Source organism: Lepidochelys olivacea (assembly GCF_965140295.1).
Source record: "Lepidochelys olivacea isolate rLepOli2 genome assembly, chromosome: 6".
Taxonomy (NCBI): Eukaryota; Metazoa; Chordata; order Testudines; family Cheloniidae; genus Lepidochelys; species Lepidochelys olivacea.
The window spans coordinates 127,306,498-127,330,541 of NC_140416.1; the positions used below are offsets into that span (position 1 = coordinate 127,306,498).

The following is a 24,044-nucleotide window of genomic DNA, read 5'->3' on the forward strand; positions in this document are numbered from 1 at the left end:
AACAACATTCAACAAGAGTACAAAAGGTTAGTCACTAGATCAATGTTTGCAATCAGGAAGAATTAGTTAGTAAATCCCTTCCCTTACCTTAATCCAGAAGTCCTCATAGAGGGCACATGAAATAACACATCTTTCAAAGAGGACCACAACTCGTTCATGTGTCCCATTTTCTATCTCAGATTCTAAGTATTCTCTCCAGTTTTTCAACTGGGCTTTCTCCAAAGGTTTTACGTGGAAGTAAGGTCGTTTTATCTGCAACAGATGAACAACATGGAAGTCAAATTCAACAACTTGTTCAAAAACACACAGCAAGATAAACTGTTTAGATGTTACTTTTTACTGGAATTTATACCAAGCCCTCTGACTTTTCAGAATAATAATCTTATGTAGGCTATTCAAACGTCCAAATCTGAATGGATTTCAGAGTGTGACTAATTTTAAAGGGTTACTGTAATTGCCAATTCAAGTTTGGGCCAAAATCTAGGTCTTGTAAAAACAGCTTTTCCAAAATAATCTTTTTTTAAATAAATTACCCACAACAGTAATGCTGTTAGTAATTAATCAATCCTCTGCCTTGTCTGCAACTCAAACATAGCAGCATTAAGAACCTGTAAGAGACTAAGGGGAGATATGACAGAGGTCTATAAAATCAAGAACGGGTGTGGAGAAAAAATGAATAAGGAATGTTATGTACACCTTAACACAAGAACCAGGGAACACCCAATAAAATAAAACAAACAAAAGGAAGTACTTCTTCACATAATGCAGTCAACCTATGCGACTCATTGCCGGGGATGTTGTGAAGGTCAAAACTATAGCGGGGTTCAAAAAAGAACTAGATACATACATGGAGGATAGGTCCATCAATGGGTATTAGCCAACATGATCAGGGAATCAACCCCATGCACTGGGTGTCCATAGCCTTTGACTGTCAAAAGCTGGAAGCAGACGACAATCACTTGATTGCTGATCTGTTCATTCCCTCCAAAAACCTGACATTAGCCCCTGTCTGAAGACAGGATACTGGGCTAGAATGAATCATTGATCTGACCCAGTATGGCCACTCTTATGTAAAAATTTTGATCAGGATCCTCAGATCAGGCACGGCCACTTTGCACTGTACTGACAGCATACTATGGTCCCCAAAAGGAAGCATTCACCCTGGTGCAAGGGTGATCCTGCACTGGTATATAGCAAGCCCTGTATACCATACACCCTCTAACCTGCTGGCATGGCAAGGAAAGGGGGGACCCATGGTCAGGCCTCCCCTCTGGTTTTTGAGCCTTTATGGCTACTACAGACCACTGTAAAGTCGTACAGACCTTGCGCTGCTCAAACACAACAGAGAACTCAAAAACATGGACTAGAATCCATGCAATGCAAGAAAGAGCTTAATGCAGCTTTACACACTGCCTGACCTACACTTATTTGCTCTGGAGTACCTTCTCCACTGTTTTATTCATGATGAGCTTTCCATTTAAAATCGTTTTTTCCCCCCATAAGAATATAAGAACATAAGAGCGGCCACACTGGGTCAGACCAATGGTCCGTTTAGCCCAGTATCCTGTCTTCCGACAGTGGTCAGTGCCAGCTGCCCCAGAGGGAATGAACCGAACAGGTAATCATCAAGTGATCCATCCCATCGCCCATTCCCAGCTTCTGGCAAATACAGGCTAGGGACACCATCCCAACCCATGTCACAATGTCCATGTGAAATAATACAACTGCTAGTTTAAACCAACAGAAAACTACTGCCAGACAAACAGCAGCAAGAGCAGGAATTCCCCACATCTCCCATTCCCTTTAATGAAACGTGAATGTCACAGCCCAATTTGAGACCACCTAAATGCAAACATGATACATAGGCAAGTTCTTCCTCTTTAAAAACAAAGAAAATTGAAGGTAAAAATAATGTCCTGTTATGTTTACATGGTAAATGTATGAAGAATTCAGAAGTTGAAGTTGCAAAAGTAACTCGGCTTCACTGAATATATACAATTTCATATGCCTGTTTTGATTGACTGCTTAGTTTAATTACTGTTTTTTATAAACCATGCAGCACAACTTGGTGTGATTGGATGAATAGTTAGTTCAGGGGTAGGCAACCTGTGGCACGTGAGCTGATTTTCAGCGGCACTCACATTGCCCGGGCCCTGGCCACCAGTCCCGGGGGCTCTGCATTTTCACTTAATTTTAAATGAAGCTTCCTAAACATTTTAAAAACCTTATTTACTTTACATACAACAACAACAGTTTAGTTATATATTATTGACTTCTAGAAAGAGAAGTCTTCTAAACGTTAAAATGTGTGACTGGCACGCGAAACCTCAGAGTGAATGAACTAAGACTTGGCACACCACTTCTGAAAGGTTGCCGACCCATGAGTTAGTTTTTGCCCGTCTCAACAGAATTTCACAACTAAAATTCCCAACAGAGCAGTATCAGATTTTTGCACCTAGTTGGACTCTTTACAATTTCTATCTTGCTGACAACTTAATTTTAAGAAGCTTTTCTTTTTATTGACTAGTTTTAATTCTGCAATATACCACATTTATGAAGCAGTACCCTCTTTCTTATACATAGTACGAAAAAGGCACTGTATGTAAAAGTTTACACACTTAGTAAAATGTATTTTCCCCACGTTGCCTCTCTCAAAGTAAAACTTATTACCTACCTCACAGAGATGCTGTGAGAATTAGTTATTAATGTTGGTAGATTTTAAAAAAGTACTCTTATTGAAGATGGGAAAACCAAGGAAATGAGGGTAAAACCATTTATTTGCCCAAAGCTTTACAGTAATTCAGTCAGAATTAGAAACACCAGGAGTTTCTGGTTCCCAGTCCCATGTTCATGCCTTTAGACCACGCTGCCTTTCATACAAAAAAAGGCTATCACAAGAAAACTTACTCCTTCTTCAAAGGTCCACCTCTTGCTGACTTCATGTTCATTGTGATTGAACATTTCTTGATGAATCTCTTGGATTCTATGTCTCATGTTTTCTATTTCAGTGATTAGCTAAAGATACATGATACAAGCAAGTGATTAATACTGGTCTGTAAAATATCAAGTTTACAATTTTATTGTATTATTTATGTGATCTGCATAAATTAAAATATAAAAGATACACAGCTACTTCAGGTGCTGTCCTGAACAAGTGGGATAAGAGTGCACATGGTCTTAGCTCTCAGTGTAATGGACCTGAGGAGGTCTTGGATCCAATGGTCCACCTCTTAATTTCTGAAGTGATATTCATCTGACATGTGTCATATCCAAATAGGATTCCATCTTTAGTTTGGTACAACCCCAAATGGGCACTTCTTTCTAGGTGGTTCCACGCTTTTGCATGCCCTTCAAGGAGCACGGATCTGCACAGACCATTACTAAATAAATATATTAAAAAAAAACCTCACAAAACATGCCGTAACTCTTATCCCATTTATTTGAAAGAGTCAACACTCTGCTAAAATTTTTTAGATCACTTTTAATATTAAAATGTTAATTGCATTGCTTTCAAACCTAAGTAGTCTAAGGGAGATCTCTTCTTGTCCATCACACACTAACTGCTGCTCTTTGGCTCACATGTAGGAGATGACACCCTACCCTATGGAATCAGCTCAGCCAAAAACATAGTACACTACGTGCAAATAAAAGAAAACTCTCCTCTCAGCAGCAGCAGATTGAACAAACATGCAAAGGTGTTCCTCAAGCTCGCCTGCACATTTACCTTTGCAGGGTCAGTTATGTCCTCAATTCCAGAAGGAAGGTCATCTCCGGGTGGTGCATCATCCCCACTATGGCCATTGACAGATGCCAATTCCCGGCGCAGCTGAATAAACTGCTCAGGAGTTAGAAGGTCTCGAGGCAAATTATTTTGTATGTGTTCTTTAAACCTGCAAACAAACAGGATTTGTTCACCTAACAAATACACAATTTTTACATGTTATATTTTAAAAAATACTCACTTATTCTAAATTATATGGCAAATACGAGGAAGTTACTCACCTTGTGCAGTAACAGAGGTTCAAGATGTGTCCCCCTGTCGGTGCTCCACTTTAGGTGTCGTTGCGCCCCTGCACTCATAGCCAGAGATTTGTGGTAGAAGTGCCCCTGTTGGGGTGTACAAGCACAGTCCCCGTCTCACGCTGCTTCAGGTGGTTAACTGGCGCTGTGCGACCAACCCCCATATGCCCCCGTTCCTTCTCTACTGCAGAGTCTGTATATGACAGAACTCCAAAGCAGAGGGGAGGAGGGTGGGCAGTGGAGCACCCACAGGGACACACATCTCAAAACCTGTTACCGCACAAGGTGAGTAACTTCCTCTTCTTCTTCGAGTGGTGTCCCTGTGGGTGCTTCACTTTAGGTGACTTCAGAGCAGTGCCCTCCGGTGGAAGGAGGGGGCTTCGGAGTTGAAGTCGTAGCAGATGAAAACAATGTGTGACCAAAGAGGGCATCAGAAGATGCGTGTTGTTGCAACGCATAGCGTTGTGTAAAAGCGTGCGGGGAGATCCAGGTTGTGATCCTAAGATTTCCGCAATTGGGATGTTGTTGAGAAATGCTACGGAGGTTGAAAGACTCCTCGTAGAACGCATACGGATCCCAGTAGGGGGTTGTTATTTATACTGGAGATAAAGAGTTTGATGCAGTCTGATATCCATTTGAATAGGCGTCGTTGGAAATGGCGTGCTCTTTACAGCATTCGGTGATAGAAATGAATAATTTTGGAGATTTGCGAAAAGATTTTATTCTATCAACATAAAAGGCGAGAGCCCTGCAGACGTCCAAGTAGCGTACTCTGGATTGTCTACTGTCTGTAAGTGGTTTTGGAAAAAATGTAGGTAAGTATATAGGCTGGTTAAGGTGAAACGATGAAGCCACCTTAGGCAAAAGCTTAGGATGGGGTCTGAAGATACTTTATCTTTAAAAAAAGATCATATAGGGTGGATCCCTCATGAAAGCAGCTAGTTTTCCAATCTGCCTGGCCGACGTAATGACCACTAGAAATGCAACCTTCACAGACAGGTGTAGTAAGGAGCTTGTAGCTAAAGGCTCGAAAGGGGGCTCAGTGAAGGCATGGAGGACTAGGTTGAGGTCCCATGGTGGGGTGGGTTTTCTCACTTCCAGATGGGAGTTGGAGAGACCATTTAAGAGGGGTTTAGTGATGGGATGCATGAAAATAGAGAATCTGTTGACTTTATGATGAAATGTCATGATGGCCAACAGGTGTACAAGGGTGGAACTCATGGAAAGTCCCAGTTAAGTTCCAGTAGGTAGTCTAAAATAAGAGGTAAGGAGGCTGACACAGGTGCCATCTGTTTGCGTTGGTACCATGATTCGAATAGTTTCCACTTATGTCTGTAGGTGTGTCGGGTAGTTGCCCTACAGCTGTTTAATAATACGTTTTGAACTTCTGTGGAACATGTCATTTCAGATCCTGAGAACCATGTAGTAACCAGACTTTGAGGATATGGATGGACGATGCTCTCTACATCCTGCAACAGAAGTCGAGGCAGAAGCAGGAGCATGCGTGGGGGACAGACCGACATGTGGAGAAGGTAAGGGTACCAAGTTTGTCATGTCCATGTGGGAGCTATGAGGATCACTCTGGATCCATCTTGCTTTATCTTGCGGAGTACACGGGCTAGGAGGGGGGTGGGAGGGAAAGGCATACAGGAGGGGGGCATTCCACTTGATGAGGAAGACGTCACCCAGAGAGTGTCGACGGAGTCCTGTTCTGGAGTAGAACTGGGGGCATTTGGAGTTGTGTGCAGTTGCAAAGAGGTCTATCTTTGGGAACCTCCACATCCGGAAAATATCTTTGATGACCCGTGTGTTCAGCTCCCATTCGTGGTCTTAATAAAACTTCCTGCTCAAGGTATCTACTGTGTTATTCTGGAAGCCAGGAAGGTACAAAGCTATAACATGGACATTGTTTTTGATGCACCATGCCAAAGATGCATGGCTTCTGTACATTAGGGAGTGTGACTGCACTCCTCGTCTGTTTATGTAAAACATGGTGGCTACATTGTTCGCGAGGATCTCTACCGTTTTGTTTTGGATTAGTGGTAGGAAATGAGAACAGGCATTTTGAACCGCTTGGGAGTTCCAGCAGGTTGATATGAAGCTGGGACTCTGCTGGAGACCAGTGGGCCTGTATAGAATGTGCTTCGAGATGTGTCCCCCAGCCCAGGAAGGATGCATCTGTGGTGATGGTGAGCACTGGCAGATTCTGCAGAAACTGCACACCCTGCAGACACTGGCCGGATTGGTCCACCATAGCAGGGAATCCTTGACTGCATTCGGCATAGTGAGGAGTTTGTTTATGCTGTGCCTGCGGAGAGCATAATTTGTCCGTAACCAGGCTTGAAGGCACCGCACGTGTAGCCTTGCATGTTGGACGACGAAGGTCATGGCAGCCATGTGGCCTAGGAGTTGCAGGCAAGTTCTGGCAAACACCTGCAAGCTGTTCTGCACTGTTAAGTTTAAGGCAGTTAAGAGTCAGAAAGTGTTTTGTTGGGAGAGGCAGTTGCTCTGAGGGAATCGAGGTCCACTCCAATGAATTCCAGGCACTGGACAGGTGTTAGGGTGGACTTTTGTAAGTTTATTTGAAGTCCTAAGGAGATAAAGAGATGTATTGTACGTTGGGTGGAACATATGGCTGGCTGCAGTACTGGTGCTTTCAGCAGGCAATCGTCCAAGTATGGGAATATCATTATTCCCTGTCTGCGTATGTAGGCCGCTACTACAGCGAGTACTTTGGAAAATACTCGCAGTGCAGTGGGAAGGCCGAATGGTAGAACTTAGTACTGAAAGTGATCCTGTGCTATTGTGAACTGCAGGAATTTCCGATGTGAGGGATGGATCGATATATGAAAATATGCGTCCTGTAGATCGAAGGCTGAGAACAAGTCCACCCTCTCTAATGCTGGGATTATGGTGCCTAGTGTGACCATTTTGAATCTCTGTGTTTTTACAAGCTTGTTTAGTTGCCGTAAATCTACATAGGTGTCCAACCTCCTGTTTTATTCTGTGAGAGAAAGTAGTGGGAAGTCTAGTTGGCAGCCGGTATCAAGGAACAGCCAGCATGGATTCACCAAGGGAAGGTCATGCCTGACTAATCTAATCGTACTCTGTCGGTACGGGTTCTACTGCTCCCAGGGATATGAGATGGTTCACCTCTTCCCGCAGTAGATGTTCGTGAGAGGGGTCCCTGAACAGGGATGGGTAGGGGGTTTGCAGGTAAGGAGGATGGAGTAACCAGTTTTGATGATTTCTAATACCCATCTATCGTGCTGAGGGACTACCAGATGGGGCAGAATGGAGAAGTAGGCGATCTCCAAAAATTTTGCCATTGACAGATGGTGCCAGCATTGAGAAAGATGGGATTCTCGAGCCCTCGACCAAGGCTTCAAATCTGTTGTCTAGCAGTTGATGGCTGAGAGTTAGTAATAGAGGAAGCGGATTGTCTTCTCCTCAAAGCTTTCTGTTTCCACCCCTGTTGGTCATAATACCTATTCCACTAAGTATACTGAGGGGGTTGGAACTGTTGAGGAGTTTGGTAAGTGGTCTGCCATCTCTGGGCATCCACACACCTGGGAACAAGACACTGCAAGGTGGCCCTTGAGTCTTTCAGGGTATGCAATGTCCATTCTGTCCACAAAGAGTATGGCACCTTCGAAGGCAAGTCTTCTACGGTGGACTACATCGGCTTTGGGAAACCGGATAGATGAAGCCAGGAGGCTCTCCTCATAACGACTGCTGTTGCTATGGATCTTGCTTCAGAATCAGTGGAATCAAGGGCAGCTTGGAGTAATGTTCTGGTGATAAGTTGGCCCTCTATGACGAGTGCTTTGTATTGATCCTTTTTGTCATCTGGAATAAAGTTTATAAATTCCGAGAGACTTTCATAATTATTGTGATCATATTTTGCCAGTAGGGCTTCATAGTTGGCAATTCTCAATTGTAATCATAGAATATCAGGGTTGGAAGGGACCCCTGAAGGTCATCTAGTCCAACCCCCTGCTCGAAGCAGGACCAATTCCCAGTTAAATCATCCCAGCCAGGGCTTTGTCAAGCCTGACCTTAAACACCTCTAAGGAAGGAGATTCTACCACGTCCCTAGGTAACGCATTCCAGTGTTTCACCACCCTCTTGGTGAAAAAGTTTTTCCTAATATCCAATCTAAACCTCCCCCACTGCAACTTGAGACCATTACTCCTCGTTCTGTCATCTGCTACCATTGAGAACAGTCTAGAGCCATCCTCTTTGGAACCCCCTTTCAGGTAGTTGAAAGCAGCTATCAAATCCCCCCTCATTCTTCTCTTCTGCAGGCTAAACAACCCCAGCTCCCTCAGCCTCTCCTCATAAGTCATGTGTTCTAGACCCCTAATCATTTTTGTTGCCCTTCGCTGGACTCTCTCCAATTTATTCACATCCTTCTTGTAGTGTGGGGCCCAAAACTGGACACAGTACTCCAGATGAGGCCTCACCAATGTCGAATAGAGGGGAACGATCACGTCCCTCGATCTGCTCGCTATGCCCCTACTTATACATCCCAAAATGCCATTGGCCTTCTTGGCAACAAGGGCACACTGCTGACTCATATCCAGCTTCTCATCCACTGTCACCCCTAGGTCCTTTTCCGCAGAACTGCTGCCTAGCCATTCGGTCCCTAGTCTGTAGCTGTGCATTGGGTTCTTCCGTCCTAAGTGCAGGACCCTGCACTTGTCCTTATTGAACCTCATCAGATTTCTTTTGGCCCAATCCTCCAATTTATCTAGGTCCCTCTGTATCCTATCCCTCCCCTCCAGCGTATCTACCACTCCTCCCAGTTTAGTATCATCCGCAAATTTGCTGAGTGTGCAATCCACACCATCCTCCAGATCATTTATGAAGATATTGAACAAAACCGGCCCCAGGACCGACCCTTGGGGCACTCCACTTGATACCAGCTGCCAACTAGACATGGAGCCATTGATCACTACCCGTTGAGCCCGACAATCTAGCCAGCTTTCTACCCACCTTATAATGCATTCATCCAGCCCATACTTCCTTAACTTGCTGACAAGAATACTGTGGGAGACCGTGTCAAAAGCTTTGCTAAAGTCAAGAAACAATACATCCACTGCTTTCCCTTCATCCACAGAACCAGTAATCTCATCATAAAAGGCGATTAGATTAGTCAGGCATGACCTTCCCTTGGTGAATCCATGCTGGCTGTTCCTGATCACTTTCCTCTCATGCAAGTGCATCAGGATTGATTCTTTGAGGACCTCCTCCATGATTTTTCCAGGGACTGAGGTGAGGCTGACTGGCCTGTAGTTCCCAGGATCCTCCTCCTTCCCTTTTTTAAAGATTGGCACTACATTAGCCTTTTTCCAGTCATCCAGGACTTCCCCGGTTCGCCACGAGTTTTCAAAGATAATGGCCAATGGCTCTGCAATCACAGCCGCCAATTTCTTCAGCACTCTCGGATGCAACTCGTCCGGCCCCATGGACTTGTGCACGTCCAGCTTTTCTAAATAGTCCCTAATCACCTCTATCTCCACAGAGGGCCGGCCATCTCTTCCCCATTTTGTGATGCCCCGCGCAGCAGTCTGGGAGCTGACCTTGTTAGTGAAAACAGAGGCAAAAAAAAATCATTGAGTACATTAGCTTTTTCCACATCCTCTGTCACTAGGTTTCCTCCCTCATTCAGTAAGGGGCCCACACTTTCCTTGGCTTTCTTCTTGTTGCCAACATACCTGAAGAAACCCTTCTTGTTACTCTTGACATCTCTTGCTAGCTGCAGCTCCAGGTGCGATTTGGCCCTCCTGATATCATTCCTACATGCCCGAGCAATATTTTTATACTCTTCCCTGGTCATATGTCCAACCTTACACTTCTTGTAAGCTTCTTTATGTTTAAGATCCGCTAGGATTTCACTATTAAGCCAAGCTGGTCGCCTGCCATATTTACTATTCTTTCGACTCATCGGGATGGTTTGTCCCTGTAACCTCAACAGGGATTCCTTGAAATACAGCCAGCTCTCCTGGACTCCTGTAATGTCGCAGCAGAGTATGCTTTGCGGCCAAATAGGTCGAGCCGTTTCCAGTCTTTATCATACGGGGTATTTCTATAGTATTGTAGTTTACCCCATTCATTCACCACGTCAACAACGAATGAATTCGGGCGCTGGATGTGAGAAAAGGAATTCAGTGTCCTTGGCTGGCATGTAATACTTCTTATCAGACCTTTTACAGATAGGTAGAATCAATGCTAGGGTTGCCTGAACAACTTCACAGGGTCCATAATCACATCATTAATGGAAAGGGCGACTCTGGATGAAGTGGATGTGTGAAGTACGTCCACTAGCTTGTGGCGAGATTCCTGGACCTCTTCCAGGGAGATATCTAGGGAAGTGGCCACTTGCTTGTAGAGATCCTGGAACTGCTTGCAATCGTCTGCTGTGGTGGGGCATAATTATGTCATCTGGGGAGGAAGATGAAAATTGTTATGTCAGCTGGTTTGTCTGGGTCCGAGAATTACTCCTGTTCTTGGGCCCCGTGTTTGGAGACAGCAGAAGGTGCCTTTGATGGCAATAAGGGTGGTTAAGGGCAGAGTGTTGGGTACTCCCTGTTGTTGCTGCTGTGAGTATGGAGCCAGCAAAATGGCCACTGCAGTTGGAAGGGCATGGTGGGCATCCATGGTTGGCCCAACCAGGGTTGGTTTGTAAAATTTACAGGAAAGCCTATGCTTGGTGGGAACTGTGCGGCAGGAGTAGCCAGGGGAGAGGAAAGCTGTGGCGAGTGTCCAATATCCTCCTCTCCATCGTCCTCCTCACTAGAGGATTGCATTGAAAACTGTGGAGAGCTGAGTTGGCTTAGTACCGCATATACCGTGGTACCGTTGGTGCTGAGGAGACTGTGGTACCGATGAGAGAGATAATTCTGTGTGGCACAGGAACTGCTGACACGTGTCTGGTCTCAGTACCAGTGGGATGGTGGAGCTCAGTACCGTGTGCTGGAGTGAGCTTATCGGCGCAGCTGTGTGGTTGGTGCGCCTAGTACCAGCAGTAGGTGGCAGCATTAGTGCAGGAATGCTTGGTGCTGATGGCTTGCTTGCTGTTGTTGGTGCCGTGGCACGGGGTTTCACTTTCCCCTTAACGCCTGTGGCAGAGCTCGACTGCTTTGGAGCTCTGGGTTTCTTAGTACCGTTGGGACGTGGTCCGTCAGCTGTTGAGATGGCCAGTGCGGTCGGTACTGAGAGCATCTGGCCGCTATTGGAGTGCCTTTTCTTGGCCTACTCTGGAATCGGGGACAGGGTGCCCAGTTTCTTTGCTGCCCTCTTGACAGGTTGTTCAGGATCTTTTCCCCTGAAAGAAGGGCCTTTGTCCAAGGTGCCAGTCAGCGATTTCTGGCCAGGAGGTGTTCGTACCTCAGGCTCAGACGCCGGGCGAAGAGATTTCTCCATAAGGAGAAGCTTTAGCTGTAAATCCCTTGCCTCTCTCATGCGAGCTTTCAAGTTTAGACAGTACAAGCACTTTCATGGTACATGTCCCTCACCAAGACAGCAGATGCATTGAGAGTGTCTGTCTGAGAGGGGTATTGAAAGCTGGCAGGTAGTGCAGCGTTTAAAACTTGGGGAGCCAGGCATGCCCCTGAGGGAGCTTATTCTCTCAGTGATGCGGAGAGATATAAAAGTATAGTGCTGCTGTGATAAGGCAGACTGAAAATTTATGGTCCTATGAGGAAAAATTTTTATTTATTTATTTTTAAAGGACGGGGATAAGGTAAGAAGGGGAAAAAAGTCTACTGTATTCTAACTAAGAACTACTACGAAAGGGACAGGAAAAAGAATTATTTCTAGCTGTGAGGCGCTGCTGAGTGCTCCGACTTGAGCCAACGGCAGCAGAGAAGGAACTGGGGGTGGAGGAAGGAAGCGGGGGAGTTGGTTGTACAGCACCAGCTAACCGCCTGAAGAAGCGCGAGACGGGGACTGTGCATGTGCGGCCCAACCGGGGCACTGCTACCGTACATCTCTGGCTATGAGCACAGGGGTGCAACAACATCTAAAAGCAGAGCACCCACAGGGACACCACTCGAAGAAGAACTGATTATTAGCACAAGCGGATGGTTTAAGAACCTAGACCTCTGCTGGAGATGCGACTTCTCACAGTGTACATAATACATAGGTAATATCTACCAAGTGTGCAAAGCAGCTTCCTGTTTCAAAAGGTTCAAGTACCATGAAGGGCAAACATTAAGGAGTGGCTTGTAACTGAATACCTTTGCAAACTGTGGTGGGAAAAGGCTACCTGCTCAGTGAATAGGATGGCATGGGATGTTAATTCTCAGAGAATGACCACTTGCTTGGGAATTCCTAATAAAAAACTTCTTTATAAACTATTAGGAAGACTGCTGTACCTCTTAACTAGGGTTTCTGGTTTTTAATGTTTAATTAAAACTGAATAAAGTATTTTTCTTTAATTAGTTTATGGTACAAAACAGTTCATCTGAGTATTGCAGCAGGATATGGAATTAGAAGCTGAACAACAAAACTTTCTGGTAAGATGCATCCTTTTCTAAGTTCACCACATTTTTCTTCCTGCTAACAATTCCCACACTTTCCTTTTTACAGAAAAGTTGGTCATAGGCCAATTTGTGAATTTTGACATTTTTGGTTTTTCTCTGGAGACCAGTTCCTAAACTTTGCTTCAGTGCTCAAAAGAATAAAAAGATCTCAGTCTGCAAAACAACTCTCAGTTGGTTTGCAGCTCCAGGCAATGCTGATTTAAATACATTCTGTCATTTATTACATATTATTGTGTTGTACATTTTGCATCAGTTTGAGGTCTTGCTGCTCCAGAGATCACTTCCATGGCCCCCTAAAGAGAAGTCTCTGCCCATTCTTAATGAAGGTGAAAACGTTTTCAGTCTCCAGTTTTCTATTAGCCCTAGTTTTATTTATTTAAAGAAATGCTAGCATGTGAAACAGTGCACTCATAGTATCAATGTAAGAACTACAATGTAGGTTATTAAAACATAGATGGTAGAGTAAGACACTACACAAATGTATTTGCTTATAATTAAGTAGTGAAGTTTACCCAGAAGGAGGGTTTGTTTTTTTTGGAGAGTCAATCATTTTTATTACTAGCTTAAGTGTAATAACTTCCTAAGTTCCTGTTTGGATTGAACAATTTTGAGTTTTACAAAAATATTAAACATTTATTTATATTTATGCCTATTTAGCAGAGTTAATAGTAGGAAGTTAACCAAGGCTTTAAGTTGTCCTTACCTCTGGAAGTGATGGCTATAGAGCTGTGTTGGAATCCCCAAGATACGATCATATATAGCTGTAACTTCTCGTAGGTTGCCCTGTTCATTTTCCCAATTTATATACATTTCCCATAGTCTGTCAGAGCGGAAATCTGTCCCTGCAGCTAAGACCGCATGTTCATAGGCTCTGAAAAAATGTTTAACAGCCATTTCTGAATGTAGTACCTCAACTATTCAAGTAGCAAGAAGAATTAGGTGGATTTTTTTGTAAGAGCCTCTGAATGTTCTATTTAGCTTTTACTGTATTCTTTCGGGGATTCAAACAATGCATGTTACCAAATATGTTCTCTAGATATATGATAAATATAAGACCTTTTTAATAAGCAGCTCTACAGTGATTTTTCCTAATATTTTCACAATAAAAGGAATAAGGGCAACATAAAACTAAGCCATAAACAAGAAATCAAACCACTAAAAACCCACGAGGAGTTTCTCTCTAAGAGCTTAGTCACAAGGCTCTGAGGAGTGAATGGAACTATTTTATCAGACAAAAATGGAGACATCGATGCAGCTAGATGCTATTTCAGCTTTGCTTGAATGTCTAAAGATTTTTACCTTTTCTTGTAGCTACATATCATTTACAACTGTGTTCATGTGTTTCTTCCCTTTTTTTTTTTTAATATAAACACAACCAACTTACCCTCTTACAGTATTATTAGTTTCAGGGTCAACAGGATCCAGGGTCTCTTTTAAGAAGTTTATATAATGTATCCAAAGATCAACACTAAGAGGTATTGCCTGTAGCCCTCTCCGATACACCTATGAAGAGAACATCATAAACTGTACTTCAAATATTTAATAGCGTCCTAAGAGAGAGGCAACACTGTGTTATCCGGTGAACCTTAGAAATACTAATTACTGGAATTTTGTTTAAATAATCTACCATTACCATTTGGGTGGAGGTTGGATAGAACATGGCAATGTTCTGATCTCCACGTGCAGAGTCTTGATCTTCAAAGCGCAGCGGTCCCTGCATTCTGACCAGGTTGTGTGGGCAGGCTTTGGGGTACAGACCATAGGGCACAGACCCATTAGAGCATCATTGACAGCGTCTGACCAAAAATGCAATAAGATGTAGCAATTGTGACCAGCAAACCAACTATATTGTTTTGAAAATGAGAAATAAATGTAAGTGACAGAAAAGCCCTGCCCTACTTGTTAAGCTGCAGTGTAATACAGAGGCTTGCACTGCAAAGCTTGACAAACTGTAGAGGTTTAACGCACCTGCCAACAAAGAGAGAAAATATTAGCTACAAATGCCACAAAAAAAGTGACAAATGCAAACAAAATCCCTATAAATCTGACCATATATGGTAGGTACTGGCAGCCAAAATGACTTGCAGTGGTTTAGTCATCATTTGGCTTACAGGACCAAATGGTGATAGCTATATCCAGCTACCAACGTACCTCATCAGACTGTTTAATGTTGTCATGTCGCTTTTCAAGGTCTGCATACTTTTTCCAATATCCATAGCAATATGGATAATGTGTGAAAAATCTGTCAAATGCTTTCCTGGCAGCCAGCAAGTGGTTCTGTAAGAAATATAAAACAAAACTATAACTTAAATTCTTAAGAGAAAGAATTCATGCTCTTCTCTAGTTATTTGAAACTTACATGGAGGGCACCATTCCAATTCAAACATAGAAAGCCATGTCGTAATAGCACGTGCTTTTCAGTAGTTTTATAAATAACTTTGAATATACATGAGCACAAATAATTACAACACTAAGACCTAAGCTAACTTAAGTTACAGGTCTACAAAGATGCAAGCAGGCACAGCTTAAGTATTCCCACACTACTCTGCTAGCATCTTCAGTCAGAACCTGCTTCTTTTCACCTCAGCCACTGCACTTGATTCTTTAGACAGATGTTCCAGACCTCAACTAGCTGTCAGAAGGGCTCCAGGTTTTCAGTGATTCTATAGACAACGACATCTATATAACTCATCAAGCCATGGAAACAAAAAGTTTCACACAAAACTAGGCTAGCATTTGAACTTTTATAAACAGACTGAGAAAAAGCCATTATCTGTTAGTATCTGATGTCTGCATTACAACCTGCATCAGCAGTAACACTTAGAAGGTGGGTGTAAATCATTATCTGAGTGCTAAGTGCTGCACAAGCAATATTCATCTACTAGCTTGATTGTAATGCAAGTAAAATGAGTATGTCTTTGTAGCTAGGTGGAGCTGCTCTTTAAAAGGATTTTACAAGACATAACAACGCTATTTTAAAAATCTAATTAGAAAGTTTCACAATATTAGTGCTCTCAAGACTTAATCATCTTTATTCTTTCCTCTCAACTAGTTGAGGACATGGTACAATCACAACTGGCCATGAAAATTGGCCAGAGCTGCAGTGTTCCCATGCTCTGATTGTCCCTAACCCATGACTGAAGAAGTCAGGGCTGGATCACTCAATAACTGTCCTGTTCTGTTCATTCCATCTGAAGCATCTGGCCTTACCCACTGTCAAGAGACAGGATACTGTGCTAGATGGACCACTGGTCTGACCCAAAATGGCCTTTCTTATGTCTCCTTTTTTAAGGGGCTAGAATTCAACATGCATAAAGCACAGAGATTTGAGAACTGAAGTCAGAGCTTATACCCTTAAGAAAGAACACGGCCCAGTAGCACAGTAGAAATCCAAAACCACTGTCTTGAAACAATATTTGCTAGGGACCGAAATACAACTTTAAATTCAAGACTGCAATCAGAAGACAATGCCTTAATTCATCCTTCTATGCATTTTGGGGAAAAAGATGTACTAACCTCCTGCTCTACGTACTGCAGCAGATATACCCAGCCTGTGAAATCCTGGGGATTCTCCTCTACCACTTTCCAGAACTTCTCATATTCAGGAGGGAAATGAGCCTCAACATCAGTCGTGTGTAAACTGTGAATATTTGGTATTCCACTCTCTTGTGTGGTCTCCTCATTTACATCAGGAGAGCTATCGGGAGACTGTTCCATCTCTGTGACACTCATAATCTCTGTACTGAAGTCCGTAAGCTGCTCTCCTGCTGCGTCAGTGCTGTTGACTGTGTTGTCATTACTTAGGTTACAGTCATCCTCTGTATGATCTGAGTTCTGCATAGCTGCTGTTAATGTTGTTCTGTTGAATGATATCCTGTGGAAATACAGATTAAAGGTTACCATCTTCCAGATGCCAGTACAATTTAGCTGTCAATTTTTAAATTGTCCTACTTGGTGTAGCAAAACATTCCATGTAATTCAACTGAACTACAGGAAGAAGATTTATAATCAGTTCCATTTGCTTGTAAGAACATATCCTCTTTTAGCAGTAAAACATTATTAAATAACCAATAAACTGCTATGTTGCCTCTGATGAAATGAAAAGGAATGCTCAGTATCTCACTGCAAGTAAAAGAGCTGGCAACTGTGTTCTCAGGTGCATCCAGTATTTTTTAAATTAACTGATTTAATCTGACTCTTCTGTACTGCTATGTAAAACCAAAGAAGAAAGTTCACAGAAGCCTGCAGCCTTCAGAAACAAAAAGGATTTTAACCAACAATGGAACAATCTCTAGCTGTGCAACATGACTGGCCATGAATTAATCCAAGTTAGATAAAGAATTATACTTGAATGAAGTGTGGTAACTATGTTGGTCCCAGAATATTAGAGACAAGATATTACCTCACCTATCTTTTACTGGACAAACTTCTGTTGGCGAGAAAGAAGTTTTCAAGCTCACACAGAGCTAAGCTGAAGAAGAGCTCTGTGTAAGCTCGAAAGACGTCTTTCTCACCAACAGAAGTTAGTCCAATAAAAGATATTACCTTACTCACCTTGTCTCTCTAGTTATACTTGAACAGTTTACTTTCAACCATCTGAGAAAGCCTCCTAAATGCCTCACACATTCATCTGCTTGGTCACAAACTTAGACTTTCCACACTCACTAGCACCATTCATATTTACAGAAACACTGACAGTGATGGGTATTTCTAGACTTTTGGGGAGAGTCAGCTGCAACATCTTTTGTAAATATCCCATGTAGTGATCCAGGTATTAGAACCAACCACTGCAATTTCCTTGTAAGAGGTTGAGGTATTTTACCCTGTATAAAATATCTGTTTAAGTCAATTTACTACTGCTAGTTAATACAGAATACTATATTCCATTTACACCCCAAAGTATATCATCAACTGTAACTTCTAGATGAATTAGCTCAAACTATGATTTCCCCAAGAAAAAAATTACCACCATCAGCAACACATTCCGTCAGGCCTGAAGCTGGCTAGACAGGATCAAACAACATAGGGTCGCAAAAAAGATTCGGTCCAGACCCTGCCACACAGACTTTCTTCCAGGCAAAATTCACAAGACAGAAGCTTCTCCCTAGTCCTCCAGGAGAGATTCATCTGTCCTCCCACTCTGCGTCCTTGATATTCCCGCCAAGTGAAGCGGCCCAAACCAGCCCACACCAGACACTTGCCTGGCACAACTAAGCAGCATGCTGCATCTTTGCTTGCTGCTCTGTCTCTGCTGCATCCAAGCCCCTTACAAGAGAGGTCTAGATCTCAAGGATCCCGCATTTATCTTTCTCTGAACCCAACGGGAGATCAGTCCAAAGTCAGAAGAACCCAATCAGCTCCCTAGTAATAATGGACTTTATCACTAGAGTTTCATAGATTCCAAGGCCGGGAGGGACCATTGCAATCACCTAGTCTGACCTCCCGTATAACACAGACCAGAGAACTGCCCCAAAATAATTCCTAGAGCTGATCTTTTAGAAAAACAGCCAATCTTGATTTAAAAATTCACAGTGATGAAGAATCCACATCAACTCTTGGTAAATTGTTTCTTAATTACTCTCACCATTAAGAATTTATGCCTTTGTCTAGCTTCAACATCAGGCATTAGATTGTTATACCTTTCTCTGCTAGAATGAAAAACCCATTATTAAATGGGTTTCCCATGTACATACTTACAGATTAATCAAGCCATCCTTTAACCTTCTCTCTGTTAAGCTAAACAGATTGAGCTCCTTGAGTCTATCACTAAAAGGCATCTTTTCTAAACCTTCCATTATCATCATGGCTCTTCTCTGAACCCTCTCCAATTTATCAACATCTTTGTTGAACCATGGGCACCAGAACTTCATTATATACCACTCCCCCACTTTTTGTGTCTTCTGAGACCTTTTAGTGATGGTTTTATGTTTTCTTTCAGGTCACTGATAAAAATGTTAAACAGCCAGGGGGTCAAGATCTGATCCCCGCAGGACCCCACTGGAAACATACCCCACTCAAGGAGTATTCCTCTTTTCAATTAAAACAGATGCATTCTCTCCTATGCTACCTCATCCTCAACAAGAAACTAACTAATATGGCAAGAAACTAACTAATATGGCTCTCGTCTAAGGTAGGAACTCCGGATATTGTCCAGGCTCGGTTTTCTATACCTATCTTTTCAGCCTGAGGGACCTTTCCTTCCTTCACATGCACAATCCATGCCCAATCCTTCAAAGCAGCTGTAGATTTTCTACCAGCTTGATGGTAACAAACATGACTCCAAAACCTGCAATCAGGAGGTGATGCTCCTAGACTTCCTAGGTCTAAAGTATTGGGGGTGGAGGGGGAAAATCAGTCTACAAATTTTAACTGTGGGCTTATCTACACATACAGCACTTAGTGAAGATGCTACCTATGCCAACGGGAGAGTCTCTCCCGTTGGCATAGATACTCCACCTCCCCAAGAGTCAGTAGCTATGTCAACAGGAGAAGCCCTCCTGTCAACATAAAGCTGTCTGCACCAGGCGTTCTTAATATATCTGCATCACTCAGGGGTGCGGATTTCCATACCCCTGAGCGACAGTTATACTGACATAAATCTGTAGTGTAGACCGACCTTGAGTTTGTAGCCAGGCTGTAACAAAAATTAACACGTTGTTCCTAAAACTGCAGCTATACGTTTCCAGCTGATTTATCAGCAAGGGAGTACCAACTGCAGATGTAACCAAGTTCCAGATAGGACTGTCAACATACATACAACTGGGCTGGCAAGTCCTACCACCTCTCAGGTCCCTTTCTGTGGGAGAATATTCCAGCCACCCTCAGCACATTCAAAATGAAATCTAAAACCCACTTCTTGAACCTAGAATTCCTGTGACTTGGGAGGGAGAAACAAAAAACTGTGTATTCAATTCAATAAGTAAATGCTCAGATACCATGTTGAGAAGTACAACAGAAAAAGCCTAGACAGAAAGCAAACTGCACCAGTGAAGAAAACAGAGTCCTGTGTCTCTGGCACCAGCAGCTGAGACTGTGTGAGACAGCTGCCCAAATTTTCCAGAAAGCACCAACACAAATCCGACTGCGGAGTAGTGTGAAAAGGCTGACATGGTTGATACACGGCATACCAGAAAAGGGCTGCTTTTTGGATCCTCTGAACGGTGTTCAGTGGAACTGTCAAATGAGTATGTCTAAACCTGACGATATTTACAATGATTCTGTCTATGGTGAATACAGTATAAGCAAAAGTCTGCCACATATAGATCACTGCATTACTGACTGGGCCTGATACCCAGCCACAATACTTATGACTCTTAGTATAAGATAACTGTATTTTTCATTTTAAAGCCCCTTGTTTCTCTTGTCTGTAAAAGACTGCATGTATCCTTCACCTTGTGTATTTTGTCTACAAGCATTAGCATGTCAGTAAATTTTAAAAGGAGTGAAATTATCTCTGGGAGGGACTACCATACAGTCTTGTAGTAGAGACAGTTAAGAGCATGGAGCGGACAGCTTTTTTTCATAATACTCCAGAAAAACATTTCAGCCCTTACCCTCCATGCCCCTTTCAAAAGGCCTGTATTTTAAATTGAGGTCACAGTAATCACACCCAGGTGGTTACAGAGGTCAAGCCCTATCTGCCCTTGCCATTGACCATACTGGAGAACTGCAAATTACAGACAGGCTGGCTGAATGAATTATAGCCAGGCTTTTGTGTCCTGCTGGAAAAGACCTTGATACCAGAAGCATCAAGCAAAGGCCCAGACAGACTGCTGGACAAGAGTGCAAGGGAAAAGCACTGGGTTAATGTAAACTCTCAGTCAGCCCTAAGTTTCTGAGAAAAGAGTCTTTGAGCAAACTGCACCCCAAAAGGTGTATTGCATGTGATTGTCAAAGGTTCATAACTCAATCAATTCTCTCCAGAATGAAGGCATTTCCAAGTAAGGATGATAACTCCATGCTAAGTTTCACTTTCAACTTGCTTTCAGGGTATTTCAAGCAATAGAATATCCACAATGTTCACATGTGGGTTTTTTTGTTTTTGGCTTTGTTTTATTTTTAAATTGGAAAAGTATTTTTCACTCTTACACCATTTTTGCCTAATCTTGGAAAAACAAGGGGTAAAGGCTGCAACGTAAGCATGCTTAACTGTAGTGGTCACTCCCTCTCTTTCTACAGTGTTGCAAACCAGCTTGCTGGTTAGGGGTTATTAGTAAGGGTACTCAGGATTACCACTTTATTCACATAATGGTCTAGGAAAGCATTACTTCAGTAACATTTTCCAAATAGCTTGAAATACACATATTTGTAAAATTCTCAATCATAAAGGTCCCTGGCATCAAAAAGGGCACATATTATAATGTAAAAAACCTTTGAGAAAAAATGCAGCATTTGTACGATATAAATAGTTTTGTAAAATTCCATTACTACACTGCACAGCATACTATACCATATCTATTACAGTATAAAAGACTTTGGTAGAAGATGGTCAATCTATTAAGAGACTGATTACTAAGTTTCCATTTTGCCAATATATAGCATACTCGAGTGATTTCACAATTTCAACTGCAATATTAACTTGTTTTAAAAAATAGAAGTAGTGAACTAAGCCATCATATTCTTTTATAAGTGCTTAAAATCTACTAGCCATTTTATTTTTAACTTGCAAAACAAGAGTAGACAAGTGCTGGGGCAGAGCAGTGGCTTAGGAGCAGAGTAGGAGCTCAAGTTTTGGTAGTGACAGATCATCCTCTGTGGAGGATGTGGAGCTCACAGGGAGGGAGAGGAAGCCAATAAATATATAGGGCATAAGGATTCTCCTCTTGGATTTGGTGATGAGATTCACTACTGTGCACCATTTGAGCTGATATATGGCTACATCATCACCAGAACAGCTCAAACAACTCATCAGAATCTGGTTTTGAGTAATTAATATCTAGTGTCCAACATATTTTAGACTAAAACTTACTCCTTGAAATTACACAGCAATTAGACTATTACACTGTAGTTTTCCTTTAAAACATTCAACATAATCAGTGCTGCTGCATTAGAACACCAAAATCCTAGAATACATGCGTTCTGGAAGCAGATTTTTTTTTTGGGGGGGGGGGGGGAGGGGGGAGTTCCAGAGATGTGCCTTTTCCTCACACATGGTCTCCATGCTTCTGTCGCCATGTGGTACCAGTTACTATTGAGAAGCTGTTGACTTTGGAACTAAAAATGCCATTTTAAGAGAAATAAAACCCACTTGCAAAATTCAATAATTTTAAGCAGCTTTAAAACTGATCTCATTCATGTATTTTTTAAAGAATCTCCACCCTGCAAGAATGCAAATACAATCTCTATACTAATTATTTCTTCTTCCATACAGTAACATTTTCCCTCTGTTTAAGGAGAAAATTTGTTTACCAATATTATTAAGAACGTCAAAAAGCTACACAAATAGAATTTGTTGATGAAGTGAAAAATTACTGCACATGCTGATCTAGAGTGGACTAAAACACACTGTAGGTCCTACACAATATCACTTATTAAACGTTTCTCTGGGATTAATTCAACCTCAAAACACACACAAAGTTATTTACCGTATGCAGAATATTCATAATATTTCTTAGGCCTCTTGAAGATATCCATTCAGTACTGTGATAAGTTAAAAAACGTCACTGAAAATCAAAGTGGAATTTCAAGGGGAAGTTGAATGTTTGACCACTCCTTTCCAACACATAATGAAAAAGTAACACTGTGAACTGTCAGTACAGTACAGACTATATTGTTGAAGGGAAACAGACGTTACCAGTTGGAGCTTGAATACACAATCTTAGCAAACTCAAAAAAACCAAAACACCTTAAATGTTTGTAAGCGGTTACACGAGTATGGTATATAACAGGGGTGACCAAACTGCAGCTCCTGAGCCACACGTAGCTCTTTTACAGTTTAAGTGTGGCTGGCAGAGCCCCCCGCCTCCCCATTCTGCAGCTTTTGGGGGCGGGGAGGGGGCCGCGGGGAGCAGAGTGGAGAGCACGGGAGCTCCGGATCTCTGCCTTGCACCAGAGTGGTGGGGAAGGGGATCTTGAGGCTTCCGCCTGTGGGGCCCACCTGCCAGCCTTGGGCTTCAGCAGGAGCAGGGCCCCGACAGATGCCTCCAGGGGACAGAAGCCCTGAGTCCTGGCAGGCCCATCCCAGCTCTCCAACTTGGGAAGATTGTCTGATGCGGCACAGTCAGTAAATTTTGCCGCCCTCCCGCCGTTCCCCCAAAGTCCCCCCTCCACTGCCCCCCATTGCCCAGGCGCCCCCCACAAAGTCCCCCCTCCACTGCCCCCCATTGCCCAGGCGCCCCCCACAAAGTCCCCCCTCCACTGCCCCCCATTGCCCAGGCGCCCCCCACAAAGTCCCCCCTCCACTGCCCCCCATTGCCCAGGCGCCCTGCCCCCACTACTCCTCCCTGATTCAGCAGGGCCTCCCCCCAGTTCCACAGACGCCTCGGTCCTCCTCAATTCCCCCCCATTCAGCAGGCGCCCCCCCCCACAAAGTCCCCCTTCCGATGCGACCCATTCCCCAGGCGCCCCCCCAGTTCCACAGAAACCCCCCAGCCCTCAATTCCCCCCCATTCTCCAGGCGCCCCGCCCCCCGCTACGCCCCCCCGTTTCGCAGGACCTCCCCCTGGTCCTCCTCAATCTCCCCCCATTACCCAGGCGCCCCGTCCCCCGCTACACCCCCCCCATTCCGCAGGCGCCCCCCACAAAGTCCCCCCATTCCCCAGGCGCCCCGCCCCCCCCGTTACTCCTCAATCCCCCCCCCATTCCCCAGGCGCCCCGCCCCCCACTACGCCCCCCCCGTTTCGCAGGACCTCCCCCCACTCCTCCTCAATTCCCCCCCATTCCCCAGGCGCCCTGCCCCCCGCTACGCCCCCCCGGTTCCACAGACGCCCCCTCCCGCTGCCCCCACCGTACTCCAGGCGCCTCCCCGCAGTCCCCCCGCGTCCCCCAGGCGCGCGCCCCGCTGCCCGCCCCGCTGCCCACGCGCGCCCCGGCCGAGGCTCACACCGCGCTGCGGAGCTGCTCCCGCGCGCCCCAGCCCGGCACTGACCCGGCGCGAGGTTCTGTGCCATAGGCCTCCTGCGGCCGCACCGCCTCTGCCAGACCCTGCGGGAGCGCGCACTACGCATGCGTGCCAGCCCTTCCGAAACGTGCCTGCGCAGGCGCCACCACCCCGAAAGGCGACGGAGAATCGCTACGCATGCGCCGAAGGCCACAGACAGCGGGTGCCCGTCGCCTTTCCCATAGAAGGCACGCGCCAGCGCCCTCGACCTTTGCTGTGCGCATGCGCCACGCCAGCGCGGGGCTTGGGTATTGGCTCCACCCCTCCCGCTGGCCGGGCTCAGCGGCGGTGGTGCGCCACGTGCCGAGCCGGCGGGGGCCGACGTGTCGCCTGACGCCAGGGCGGCCCCCCCCGCTACCCCCCCCAAGGCCCTGCTC

The 24,044-nt window shown here is 44.3% G+C and overlaps 1 protein-coding gene and 1 long non-coding RNA gene across 4 annotated transcripts in view; one reads left to right on the forward strand and one right to left on the reverse strand.

Annotated features, from left to right (window-relative positions):
- Positions 1 to 23,770, reverse strand: part of PRPF39 (pre-mRNA processing factor 39) — a 39,802-nt gene extending 16,032 nt beyond the window's left edge. Inside the window, exons 1-8 of one of the 3 annotated variants that reach the window (XM_084630825.1) lie at positions 23,656 to 23,770; positions 16,086 to 16,443; positions 14,721 to 14,846; positions 13,954 to 14,072; positions 13,273 to 13,440; positions 3,725 to 3,890; positions 2,908 to 3,015; positions 88 to 252 (exon numbers count right to left, since the gene is read on the reverse strand). In XM_084630825.1, coding sequence (XP_084486951.1) covers positions 88 to 252; positions 2,908 to 3,015; positions 3,725 to 3,890; positions 13,273 to 13,440; positions 13,954 to 14,072; positions 14,721 to 14,846; positions 16,086 to 16,409 — 1,176 coding nt within the window. In that variant the 5' untranslated portion in view covers positions 16,410 to 16,443; positions 23,656 to 23,770. Of the gene's footprint in view, positions 1 to 87; positions 253 to 2,907; positions 3,016 to 3,724; positions 3,891 to 13,272; positions 13,441 to 13,953; positions 14,073 to 14,720; positions 14,847 to 16,085; positions 16,444 to 22,153; positions 22,245 to 23,612 lie in introns of those variants that run through there. The other 2 variants (XM_084630824.1, XM_084630826.1) reach the window with 2 other exon arrangements.
- Positions 3,974 to 16,076, forward strand: LOC311522012. Its single transcript, XR_014712022.1, has 3 exons — positions 3,974 to 5,552; positions 12,469 to 12,542; positions 15,622 to 16,076. It is a non-coding gene; the product is annotated as an uncharacterized lncRNA (long non-coding RNA).
- Positions 23,771 to 24,044: the final 274 nt, after the last annotated feature.